We start from the raw sequence: 13,457 nt of genomic DNA on the forward strand, positions 1-13,457 counted from the left end.
AAGTATTCATACACATGCAAAATTTGCATTTATAGTGAATTTCTATTTGACCAATAGGTTTCATCTGGCTGGAAATGACATAAACAACTGACAAAATGTGTAATATCATGTGTAGAGATGCTGTGTTTACGTGCATAAATGTGGTTGTATGTAGTATATGTTTATGTTTACATGTGTATGTATTTATGTAACCTATGTGTTTATGTTTATTTGTGTACTTATTTATGTAGCCTATGTGTTTATGTTTACGTGTTTATGCATTTATGTAACCTATGTGTGAGGCTCTGTACAGACTGTGGCAACAAACTTCCTTGAAGAGGACAGTAAAGAATCTGTCTATAAAGAATCTATTTATAAAGAATCTATCTATATGTAAAAGATGGTAAGACAATGCGTTAGAAATGTTAATGATAAATTTTAAATATTTATGGGGGGTTTTTTTTCCCCGTTTTTACCAAAATGTTATGTTCAAAATTATTCATACCCCTTCAAATTGCAATTCTGTGGTCCGATGACCAAAAGGTTTCCTCTTTGTCCAGATGAGCTTCTGCAAAGGCTAGGTGAGCTTTTGTGTGCCTGTCTTGGAGAAGTGGAGTCCTCTTTGGTGGGCGTCCAGAGAGACCAGCCTTATGCAGTGTCCGCTGGAGTGTCTGCCTTGAGATGTTGGTACCAGAATTGCTCAGATTCATCAGGATGGCCTTGGTGGTGATCTCTGGATTCTTCTCGGCCTCTTACACTGCCATTCTTGCCAGCACAGGGGTAACTTTTGGCTTCCTACCCCCACCCTTTGAGTTTTCTCACAGTGTGGAACTCCTAATACTTTTAGACTTTTAGCTTTGCACTGTGGCCACTGGCACTTGAAAACACTTGGATGTGGCTTTATAGCCTTGCCACAATGCGCATGTGGACGTCCTCACTAAGCTCTTTGGTTTTGGCCATGACTTGCCATTGACTGGTGACTGACTAGAGAACTACTGCATGAGCTGTTCTCAATTTATAGTAGATTAGAATGTTCTAGAACATGGTAGAAATTACCAGGATCATCTGGAATGGTATAGTAGCTTGCATTTTCTCAGAAATTTGCAACAATTTGAAGGGGTATGAATAATTTTGAACATGGCTTTTTTGGTAAAAATGTAAAAAAACAAACAAAAAAACCCAGTTAAAATAGTTAAAATGTATCATTAACATCTCTGACATAAGGTCTTGCTGTCTTTTGTTACTTGTTTATGTCATTTCAAGCCAGATGAAACCTATTGGTCAAATAAAAAATCGCTATAAATGCAAATTTGGCATGGGTATGAATCATTTTGGGCTTAACTGTGTATAGATAAATGTCCTTGTCACAACCCAACGCTACCCTTCCCCAGAATTCTAATGGACTTTTATTTTGATAGTAGTTTTGTGTATGTGTGTTTTACTTCCTGGTTTGTTTTATTGACTCTAGCCCACCTGTTTCTTGTTAGCTCATTTAGTTCTGTGTATTTAAGTCTCTGTTTTCTCCCTGGTGTTTGCGAAGTCTTGTGTTCTCTTCTGGAAGCATTACTGAGCCGTGTTATACTTTTGACTATCCTGGTTTTTGATTCTCTTTCCTGCTTATTTGGATATCTTCTCTTGGATTCTCTTGGAGTTTTGTCTTTGCCCCTGATTGACCTGGTTTTCAGAATTGTTAATGTTTTTAGATCGTCCTATTAAACTCTGCAACTAGATCGTATCATGATTGGTGATTTGTGACAATCCTTCAGTTGAAGGCAATAATCTTAAATTCCAGTGATGCTGCGTTCGCAATTCTTGATGTGTTCACGTTACTGCAGTTCGTTAGGGAAACGTGAATTCCTATTTTACAACAGCCTAATTTGCGCTGACTTGGCAGGGGCGACTACAGAATATAGCAATCACTTTTCAATAGTGTAGTAAATGAAACGACTTTTGACTGAGTTTTTCAAAATGCAGGAAATTAAACTACAGGTTCTAAGTTTCAATTTGATGTATAGGATAATCCAGCTGCCACACTGGCCTTTTGTTTCACTTGCTCCAGCACCCAACTCGGTGGGGGCAACTACAGAATATAGTGATCACTTTTCAATAATGGGCAGTAAATGAAATGACTAGTTGGTGAAATCAAAGCCCTGTGTTGCAAACAGAATGGGCATGTTTATCTTGTGGCCCCCCCCACAATGACATAAATCAATATGAAGAACCATAATGGCAGACGCACAGACACGTCAATCATGTTTTTTTTCCAAATAATAACGAGCAACTTTGGGTAGAAGAAATATCGTTTTCCATCGCATTATTTGTGCTTTCCCAACTAACATATTCAGATTCAGGTCCCTAGTATGTGTGTGTGTGTGTGTTTGTCCTTGTGTAATGTTTATGTATCCATGTGAAATCTGTGTATGGTATGCACTAAATGAGTGTGTGGAGAAAGTACCTGCAGATGCGCAGCTCTCGATCAAACACAGTGTCATTGGGGGCAGTGCCTGGTTTGAAGTTGCTGGTGTTGAAATAAGCCAGTGTGTGGTTGACATAACCATGCATGGTTCCAGTCTCACTGTACAAATACTGATAAACCAACCGTGGAATGAACTCAGATGTAAAGGAGATAACAAATGCCTGAGAGAGAGAAAGGAGGGAGAGAGACAGAGAGAAAAACTGTAAACTTGCTCTATAAAGGTTTTGTAAATAGCCAAACTATTTAACTGATTAGCCCATGCTAGTTTGGAGCAGTTGTGTTGTCAGCTGTGAGGAAAACCACAGATTTGTGGGTGCAGTTCTGAAGCATGGTGGCTCTCTACCGGCATCAGGATTTAGTTTATTGCCAAGTAGGATTACCCATATGAGGAATTTTTTTTTGGTGTGTTGGTGCACCATACAAATACAATACTAAAGTACAATGAATAGTAACAAGCAGTGAAACACAAACAAAAATAAAAAAACAGTGCAAGAAGCGGTACAATGTACAGAGAGTACTATAAATATAATATAAAAGTATATTAATACAGGTAGAAAAAATGAATACTGAAATGTACGTATAAATACAAGATGTAAGATGCGCGAAGTGAAGTAAAGTCCTAGAGGCGTGCAGATTCTGGAGGGATGGCATATTGTAGCCAATCACCTTCTCTGTAGAACGGATGACACACTGCAGTCTGCCCTTGTTCTTGGCAGTGGCAGCAGTGTACCAGACAGTGACGGAGCAGGTGAGGATGGACTCAGTGACGGAAGTGTAGAAGTGCACCATCATTGTCCTTGGCAGGCTGAACTTCTTCAGCTGCCGAAGGAAGTACATCCTCTGTTGGGCTTTATTGATGAGAAAGCTGATGTTCAGCTCCCACTTAAGGGCCTAGGAGATGATGGTGCCCAGGAAGTGGAAGGACTCCACAGTGTGAGGACACAGCCCTGAGGGGAACCAGTGCTCACAGTCAGGGGGTTGGAGACCTGCTTCAAGTTCAAGTTTCTCTAAGGCCCAATATAACTGTTTACAGTCTCAAAGGGCTTTACATGCCCACAGGATCACAACAACCAGAGCAGGGTGGCACCCCCTGACTTGATCCTCATAGCAGGCAAGAAACAACTCCTCAAAAAACCCAGATGCTAAGGAAAAGTAGGAGAAATCTTGAGAAGGACCACAGAGAGAAGAGACCCCTTCTCTGGCAGTGCCAGTGGCCTGGTGCTGGAGCTGGAGCTGATGGCTTTACACACTGGGGGTGGTGTCAGGACTGTCCCTTTGTCTTTCAAAATGACAGTAAAAGTTGTTTAGGTCGTTAGCGATGCCCAGGTTATTAACAGAGTGGGAGGTTCTGGGTTTGTAGCAGAAGCAGACTCATTGGTTGAAAACTGTATTGGCATGTCCTTCACCCCAATCTCTTATGGAAAACTAATTTTCAGTAATCCTGGATAAGGGCCCCAACTATCATTTCAGAAAGGTCAGTAAATCCCCTATCAGCTCCTTGTCCAGTCACGGCCCATGTCATGGCACTAGGACGCTGGACACAGATGAGGACAGAAGGTCTTCCTGTGCCAACACAGCCTGAAGGCATTGGCACTGCTGGCACTGTGGCATGCAGCAGTGCCAGCTCACACACTGAACCTACAGAGACGGGCCAGAAGGGCTTAAACACACAAGAGTCAACTTAGCAGGTCTGACAGGACAAGTCAGGATGACATTAAAGACGGTCCTTCTAACAGTCAGTCAGATTTAATATCTCCTCAATGACACCTGGTCATCTTAACATTTAATTCAGCTATAAACATTTACATGCCCAGTCAAGCAAACATTTATATAAGGTTTAAAAATATGAAACACACTCAGCCAAGAACTGTGCTATGAGTTTACGCTGACTTGCTCAAACACTGGCCTCAGAGGCTAAAGCTGGCTCTGTCTTACTCTGCAAAGTGCAAATGTGAACATGTATTTAGCCCTAAGCTGTAGGAGACTGTATTAGACTACAGAACACTGTAATATCCACTACTGCATGTCTCCACCACAGAAATGGTCTTCATAATTCTGTGTCTCCACCACAATCCATTAAAGACCTCACTAAACCCAACTCCTGGGAACCAAGACGGAACCAAGTCAATGTCAAAATGCGGAAAACATGAAGGTACTAGTTTTTCTACAGAAAAGTTTTTCTACCAGACTCCAGTCTAATTGCAGCAGAGGAAGAACTTCAGACGGGAAAACTTCAGACTGGAAAACTTCAGACTGGAATACTTCAGACTGGAAAACTTCAGACTGGAAAACTTCAGACTGGAATACTTCAGACTGGAAAACTTCAGACTGGAAAACTTCAGACTGGAAAACTTCAGACTGGAAAACTTCAGACTCCTGCTCCAGTCACCTCAGAGGCTCCGCCCTCGGCTCCTGTCCCCATCGCCTCGAGGGCTCCTCCTCCGGCACCTCCATTGCTCCTCTGCCGTCACCCACACCACCTCCAGAGCCTCCTGATCACCTAGTCCTGTCTCCTGCTCTGCCTCTGCACTGACCAGTTTCGTCTCCTGGTCTGCCACCAGAGCCTCCAGACTGCCCCCCTCCATCTCCTGGTCCTCCCCTGGTGTTTGTCAGTGTCCTCCCCAACTCTCCTGGTCTTCTTTGTCCCCCAGATTGTTTCACACCCTGTTCCTCATGTTTTCCCCTCTAGTGGACAGTTTGGGTTCTGTTCCCCTGTTCCTCTCGTCTCCCTCTTCCTCCCATATCACGCGCTGTTCCTCTGGTTTCCCTCTTTCTATGGGTCGGTTTTGGTTAAATTCTCTATTTATTCCCTGATTCCTTCAGCTTTGTTTAGTCTTGTTAAATTATCATCTGTTCCACCTGTCATCAGTTCATTATCTTGTGTATAAGTACTCCTTCTGTTTGCCTCTGTCTTTGTCTGACAATGTTACATTTGGTTTACCCTGCCTGTTTGTTTCTGTGAGTATTTGGAAACCTTTTGTGGATAAATCAACACTGACCTGCATTCACATCCAGTCTCTTTGAACAAGCGTGATAATAAGCTGCGTCATTTTCATGCGATTTGTACAAGCATCATTATCGTTTTTTATTTATTGTCTTTTTAAAATAAATTTCACCAGGCTAAAAACGGTATTTACTGGCTAATGGAAACCTTGACGTGTTTGTGTATATATATATATGCATATATATATATATATATATATATATATATATATATATATATATATATATATATATATATATATATGTGTGTGTGTGTGTGTGTGTGTGTGTGTGTGTGTGTGTTGGATTTGGATTTTCTTACCAGTTCCGTCTAATCACAGTTTTGGTCACTTAGCTAACATTCTTGTGTTACCTGACTAATTTCTCTTCCATTACCACCCCACCAAGTTTCATCTCTTGGGCAAAATAGTTATTTAAAAGATAAATGCTCTGAAGTGCATGTTAACAAGTACATACATTTCTTTACAAGACTTCCACCAGTTACAGGGAAAGATTCCTCACTATATCACTGTATTAATATCACTACATTTATACTCACATTGGTGATGACAGCAAACTTGCTGATGCCACTCAGGATGTCATACCATATCCCTGACAAAACAATAAATACAGGTTCACCAAAAGAGAGAGAGGGCAGCAGTGAAAAGAATCTTTCCATCTTTTGGAAGGACTCAAAATTTCTGTCCTGAACAGAATATGTGTTTGTGAAGAGGTTTTATACCAATCTCCTTGGCCCGCACAGCGTCTGGTCTTCGGATCTCAGTGACAAACTTTGCAGCATCGAGCCGAATCTCAATGACGTTATTCAGGAGAGCAAAGACAGGAGCCAATGGGAAGGATGCCACAAACAAGGTCACAAACCCATACTGGATTACTGTAAACAAACACAAATAAACCCATACTGGATTACTGTAAACAAACACAAATAAACCCATACTGGATTACTGTAAACAAACACAAATAAAGCCATACTGGATTACTGTAAACAAACACAAATAAAGCCATACTGGATTACTGTAAATAAACACAAATAAAGCCATACTCGATTACTGTAAATAAACACAAATAAACCCATACTGGATTACTGTAAATAAACACAAATAAAGCCATACTGGATTACTGTAAACAAACACAAATAAAGCCATACTGGATTACTGTAAATAAACACAAATAAAGCCATACTGGATTACTGTAAACAAACACAGAAACATCCATATCTATGCATGCAAAATCCATATTCCATTCACAAATAAACAATTAAATAAATCCATGCTAAATAAGAATACTGCACATATCTATACCAAAATACTTTAGCAGACAAACATGAATTTTCTCTGGGAAAAAACAGACAGATGTAGGGGCAGCACTTGAATTGAGCCAAAATAAACCCAATTCAGACAGGGTAACTGAGGTTAAAACTGAAATTCAGAAAAAAGTACCAAACACTGATCATGTGCAATATCTAAAAAAGACAACTATAAAATGCTGAAGGGTTGGAGGACAACACAGTCAGTTCCGGTTCTGAATTATTAGTCTTCCCCTCATCTTTATGTCACAAAATTACTGAATGAAAAATGTCAGGAGTTTGAGAAGTTTTTTTTAGGTATATGTATATTGTTCAAGCCTGGTTTATTCATGAAATTATTTGAACATCATCAAAACTGCCTATTAAACATCAACAGAACACATTTAAGAAGCTTAGTCGTTGCTATCATTTTCACTTTCCATACTCATTCTGCGATTCGTATTCTGACCTATGAGATTCATATCCTTAAACCTTCATATCCTCATGTGTACAGGAATTATGAAATCTATACACATCACCGGATGCAAAGAAACAGATTCTTTTAATTGATAGGACTGTATTTCTGCCCACTGTAGCATGATGAATGGCTTAATCCTAAAATTACATAGACAAGCCTCTCTCCACAGTAAAGTCTGATGGTCTCAGACACATAAAGGCCTGTAACAGTAACTTCACAACTGTCTAACCGAAATTTTTTGACGTTATCGCGGTTTCTTTGTTGAACTGCGGTTAAAGCATAGACAGATAGATAGACAGACAGATTACTTCATTGATCTCCAAGGGGAAACTGCAGCGTTTTATATATATACATATTTTTTTAACGAGATGGGTCAAAGCATGGTCACACTTTTGTTTGCAACACCCTTCCAATGCCTGCATGCACCCTGTAGCACGACAGAACAGTAGACGCCCTCCCACCCCCCGCATTGATTTACATGCTGACTTCAAGTGCTTGTAGTCTGTAGTACAATGTACAGAGAGTACTATAAATATACTTCAAAGTCCGGCAATCGTAATTACAATGTGTCACGCATTCAAATCCGTGGCCGGAAATCTAGCACAAATAAGGAATCGGCTTTAAAAAAATGGACAGTCTGTCAAAAACGTTTCCTCAAAAAAAAAAAAAAAAGAACAAAGCGGTCTTGGATGACAGAGACAGACTGAAGAGAGGACGCGCATCAGGTGTAGCATTCAGGCTTTAGGATAAATGTAGCTCGATTAATTAATTACGTTAATTTAATTCAAGAAAATATCCACAAATGGAGGTTCAGAAATCATTTTGTGTTTATGAAACAAACTTTGATGAAGCATTGTCATACACACACATTGAACGTACAACATGACAACATTAAATAAATTAAGTCTCTATTGATGCCTTGCCTCGCACCATCCCACTCTCTACGTCATAGCTCCGCAACTCGAGTATCATAGAAAAATTTCCCACTAGTAATTATGACTTTGACCATTCATGTGCTCAGAGCTCATAATTATGGTATTTCTGATAGCACATTAAGCCCACAACAGTTGCAAAGTCAAGTCGGCTTTCGAACGTTAAAAATCCAAAAAGGATTGGCAGAGTGCGACTTATACACTGACAATCGGGGGGTCAACTTTTTTTTCCAGGGCTATATAGCATAGGCTATATAAATGTTTCAACCCCCCTGAACTGTTGTTTTTTACCTCTTTTAGGGGGGTCTTAATTAGGGGGGTCAGACCCCTCCAAATCCCCCACGTAATTTGAACCATGAGGACTGGGCATTGTGAGAAGCGGTGTTGTACCTTTGACAAATGCCCGTAACATTAAACTGATACGTTTGGTTTTCACTGGAGTTTTCATTTAGTATTGGTTAAAAAAATATCACTTGACACTGTCCCATTGGTCCTGTCAAAATGTGGGGAGTCTGCAAGCCTACCTGAGTTCAGCTGAACTACGATTGGACAACTGGTCATTTGGGGAGTAGAAGGATGGAATAATTGAACTGTCAGCCTCTGCTGTCAAGCTAAAAATACACTGTGTTACCATAAGAAAGAGGTGTGGTTTACTTCATAGGCTGTGTACTTGTGTTATTACATTATCTGGGTCACATAACAGAGATATAACTAAAAGATATATCCTGGGATTCATTCAAAACTTTAATTTGTTTGAAAAATAATAAATAAATAAATATATTTTTTAAATTTGACCAAAAGAGACAATTACATTGTTAATCACAATTATTTCTGAGACAATAAATTGTACGACAGCATTTGGAATTGTTACAGCTCTACATATAGGAACCAGTCAAAAACCAGTCAAAACACATAACAAACAACACGAATATCAGCGAGAGAGAGAGAGAGAGGGAACTCCATGACACTCACTCATCTCCATGTACTCGGGGCTAAGGCCTTCATACGGCTCCAAATCATAATCTTTCTCCCACCGCTGCCGCTCTCGCCCCCCCTCCTCCACGGTCACCTCCACCTCCCCCTCCTTCTCCTCTTTATACGCTCGGTACATCTTCTTAAGCTTCCTATACACACACACACACACATACACACACACACACACACACACACACACACACACACACAGACAGACACAAAGACAGACACACACACACACACACACACACACACACATACACATACACACACACACACACACACACACACACACACACATACGAAGACAGAATAAAGAAAAAGACAGAGACAGAAAGAGAGAGAGGACAACATAAGTGACAAAATGAGGATGAGAGACTGAGACAGAGACAGACAGACAGACAGGTCTTTACTAAGCATGGCCCCTGATCAGTGTTTGGTCTTAACTAAGCATGGCCCCTGATCAGTGTTTTGTCTTAACCAAGCATGGCCCCTGGTCAGTGTTTTGTCTTAACCAAGTATGGCCCCTGGTCAGTGATGGTCTTAACTAAGCATGGTCCCTGGTCAGTGTTTGGTCTTAAATAAGCATGGCCCCTGGTCAGTGATGGTCTTAACCAAGCATGGCCCCTGGTCAGTGTTTTGTCTTAACCAAGTATGGCCCCTGGTCAGTGATGGTCTTAACTAAGCATGGTCCCTGGTCAGTGTTTGGTCTTAAATAAGCATGGTCCCTGGTCAGTGTTTGGTCTTAAATAAGCATGGCCCCTGGTCAGTGTTTGGTCTTAACTAAGCATGGCCCCTGGTCAGCGTTTGGTCTTAACCAAGCATGGCCCCTGGTCAGCATTTGGTCTTAACCAAGCATGGCCCCTGGTCAGTGTTTGGTCTGGCCATTACTGATGTAATGTTCCAAAGCAGCGTGCAAAGCTGCTTTTTGTAACCCAGTACTACAGGGGTGAGTAATTTTGACTTTACGTGGTGGATGCAGTCGCAGAACAGGTTGTCAGGATTCAGGGTCTGCCAATCTCATCTGCAGTTAAATTCTTGTTGTGATGAAAGGTACAACATTCACCACTATTATGACACAAAACATAGCAGCGAATACAAACACAAAGTTTAGAAAGGCTAAATGCAGGAAACGGGGCCATGATACCACTGAATCTTACAGCTATGGAGAAAATCAATATGAATGAAAAACAGAATGCAGGACATTGCAAGTATTGTGAAATCTCAATATCAAATGTCCACTCCACCTGCTGTCATCATAAGTAAAACATCAGATGTGCTACTCCCGTCAACATTCTCATTTCTTGAATCTTTTTTTACATTGCGATCAGAACCCTTTATCAGGTGACCTGTCTGGACACCTGCCAGAATCACCTGACCACAACCCTAACCTGGCGCAATAAGTGAACAGTTTTGGGTGTCATTATTATGTGACCTTGTTCTGTGATGTAACAGTGTTTTTTAGTTAATCATACATCAAGAATATCTTACAAATATGTCAGAGGTGACACCTGGTTTCACATCAAAATAGTTATCAAACAGTTATTGTTCCTCCCACTGGGCTGTGTGTGTGTGTGTGTGTGTTGTTATGTATGTCAGTGTGTGTGTGTGTGTGTGTGTGTGTATGCATGCATGTGCATGAGCGTGCGGAGGTGCATGCGTGCATGTGCATGTGAATGTGCGTGTACGTGTGTGCGTGCATGAATGTGTGTGAGTGTGTACTCACGGTATGGCAATTTCAAACACATTGTTCTGAATGAGTTGTTTCCCCAGCATAATGATGCCCAGCTGAATACACACTTCAATAAGACATCCTCCAGGTGCGCACTGCAAACAGACACATGTTAACATCATTATATACATATGCATATAAACACATGTAACAGATACATGTTAACATTACTGTATATACACACACATACAAACACATGAAACAGATACATGTTAACATCAGTATATTTACACACACGTATCAACACGTGAACACACCGAAGCACAAACGCGTGCGCGCGCACACACACACACACACACACACACAGAGGACATGCATTTGATGTTGGTAAGAAGAGCACACATTGATTCTGACCTCCTCCATGCGAAAATCTTTGAAGACATAAACATAATCGCCTGGACGACCTGCAAACCTGACAGAGACAAAGGGAAACAAAGGGAGAGAGAGAGAGATCACAACACAGCAACCAAAATTCTTTTGTCTACACCTACATCACCAACGAATCACAGCACAGCATCTATATCACCAACGAATCACAGCACAGCATCCATATCACCAACGAATCACAGCACAGCATCCATATCACCAACGAATCACAGCACAGCATCCATATCACCAACGAATCACAGCACAGCATCCATATCACCAACGAATCACAGCACAGCATCCATATCACCAACGAATCACAGCACAGCATCTATATCACCAACGAATCACAGCACAGCATCCATATCACCAACGAATCACAGCACAGCATCTATATCACCAACGAATCACAGCACAGCATCCATATCACCAACGAATCACAGCACAGCATCCATATCACCAACGAATCACAGCACAGCATCCATATCACCAACGAATCACAGCACAGCATCCATATCACCAACGAATCACAGCACAGCATCCATATCACCAACGAATCACAGCACAGCATCCATATCACCAACGAATCACAGCACAGCATCCATATCACCAACAAATCACAGCACAGCATCTATATCACCAACGAATCACAGCACAGCATCCATATCACCAACGAATCACAGCACAGCATCTATATCACCAACGAATCACAGCACAGCATCCATATCACCAACGAATCACAGCACAGCATCTATATCACCAACGAATCACAGCACAGCATCCATATCACCAACGTATCACAGAATAGCAACTACATCAAAAACCCCCAACAACAAACCACTACATTGAAATTAAATACAATACAAACACAAACATAAAGTCATCACACATATGAACATGTGAAGACGCAAACACACAACTTCCATTAAAAACAAACAGTAAAGTTTCAAATAGTATTTATATGTGTACAAGTGAGTATGTGAGTGTATGTGTGTAAACGCAACTTATGTATAGAGTGTCTAGCGTGTGTGTGTGTGTGAGTGTGTGTGTGTGTGTGTGTGTGTGTGTGTGTGTAAGAGTATGTATAGGGTGTGTGTGTTGTCCACTCACCGGCCTTTAAAGAAGGCAACATAGAAGACCGGAGCAAAAGAATTCATGCTCTTAAGCAGAAAGGCCTTCAGGATCAGATGCTCCTCAAACGCCGCCTCTGTCTTTGGAATCTCTGCGTCATAGAAATACAGCATAATCCCACCGCATAACCCCACCGCATAACCCCACCGCATAACCCCACCGCATAACCCCACCGCATAACCCCACTGCATAATCCCACCGCATAATCCCACATCCTCTGCTCGAGTTCTCAATAACATCCTTACAATATCTCAAAATACACACTTAAAAATGCATTACGTACAAAACATGCATTATGTACACACTTGCACACACAAACATTTACACAATACAGACACACATACACACACACACCCAGCTCGGTGATCCAAGCTGCAACGGCTCCGTAAATCTCATCCAACACCAGTACGACCAGCAGGTTGATGACGACAGCTGTGGTGGTGATGGTAAAACGAACGTTGGCTTTGGCCTCGTGGTCAGGGTTCATCGACATAACAGCGAACATGATAATGCGATACAGAATGACCCCAGACACAGCGGAGAATGTCAGACCAATCTGACAGACAGAGACAGAAAGAAAGACCTAGTGAACACTGAACTACTTCAGTGTATGAAGAGTCATCTGACACACACACACACACACTCATACTTACACACACATTCATACTTACACACACACGCACACACACTCACACATGTACACGCACACACACTAACACACACACACACACACACGTGCACGTGCATTCTCATATACTGACACACACACATGTTCACACACACACACACACACACACACACGTACGCACATGCACACACACACCTATGCCTAACGTATACCTCACAAACACACACACACACGCACGCAGGCATTCCCATATACTGACACACACACGCATGTACTAACACACACACACACACACACACACACACACACACACACACACACTGACCATGAGAAGGATAGAGGAAACATTTATACAGTATCCTGGAAATCTGTCCCTCCACGTCAGAGACTCTGAGAGGAGCTGGAAGAATCCAAAACCATAAAAAAACAATATCAATATAATGATAACTATAACATCATCACTGACAATAAC

At 41.3% G+C, this 13,457-nt stretch overlaps 1 protein-coding gene across 1 annotated transcript in view; it reads right to left on the reverse strand.

The window, feature by feature from the left end:
- The window catches only part of ano2a (anoctamin 2a), a 54,113-nt gene that overhangs the window by 15,780 nt on the left and 24,876 nt on the right, over positions 1 to 13,457 (reverse strand). The window contains exons 17-25 of the mRNA XM_030790422.1: positions 13,311 to 13,385; positions 12,712 to 12,913; positions 12,337 to 12,448; positions 11,215 to 11,272; positions 10,855 to 10,955; positions 9,126 to 9,277; positions 6,180 to 6,332; positions 5,997 to 6,049; positions 2,435 to 2,616 (exon numbers count right to left, since the gene is read on the reverse strand). Coding sequence (XP_030646282.1) covers positions 2,435 to 2,616; positions 5,997 to 6,049; positions 6,180 to 6,332; positions 9,126 to 9,277; positions 10,855 to 10,955; positions 11,215 to 11,272; positions 12,337 to 12,448; positions 12,712 to 12,913; positions 13,311 to 13,385 — 1,088 coding nt within the window. The remainder of the gene's footprint in view (positions 1 to 2,434; positions 2,617 to 5,996; positions 6,050 to 6,179; positions 6,333 to 9,125; positions 9,278 to 10,854; positions 10,956 to 11,214; positions 11,273 to 12,336; positions 12,449 to 12,711; positions 12,914 to 13,310; positions 13,386 to 13,457) is intronic.

Source organism: Chanos chanos, chromosome 13 (genome assembly GCF_902362185.1).
Source record: "Chanos chanos chromosome 13, fChaCha1.1, whole genome shotgun sequence".
NCBI lineage: Eukaryota > Metazoa > Chordata > Actinopteri > Gonorynchiformes > Chanidae > Chanos > Chanos chanos.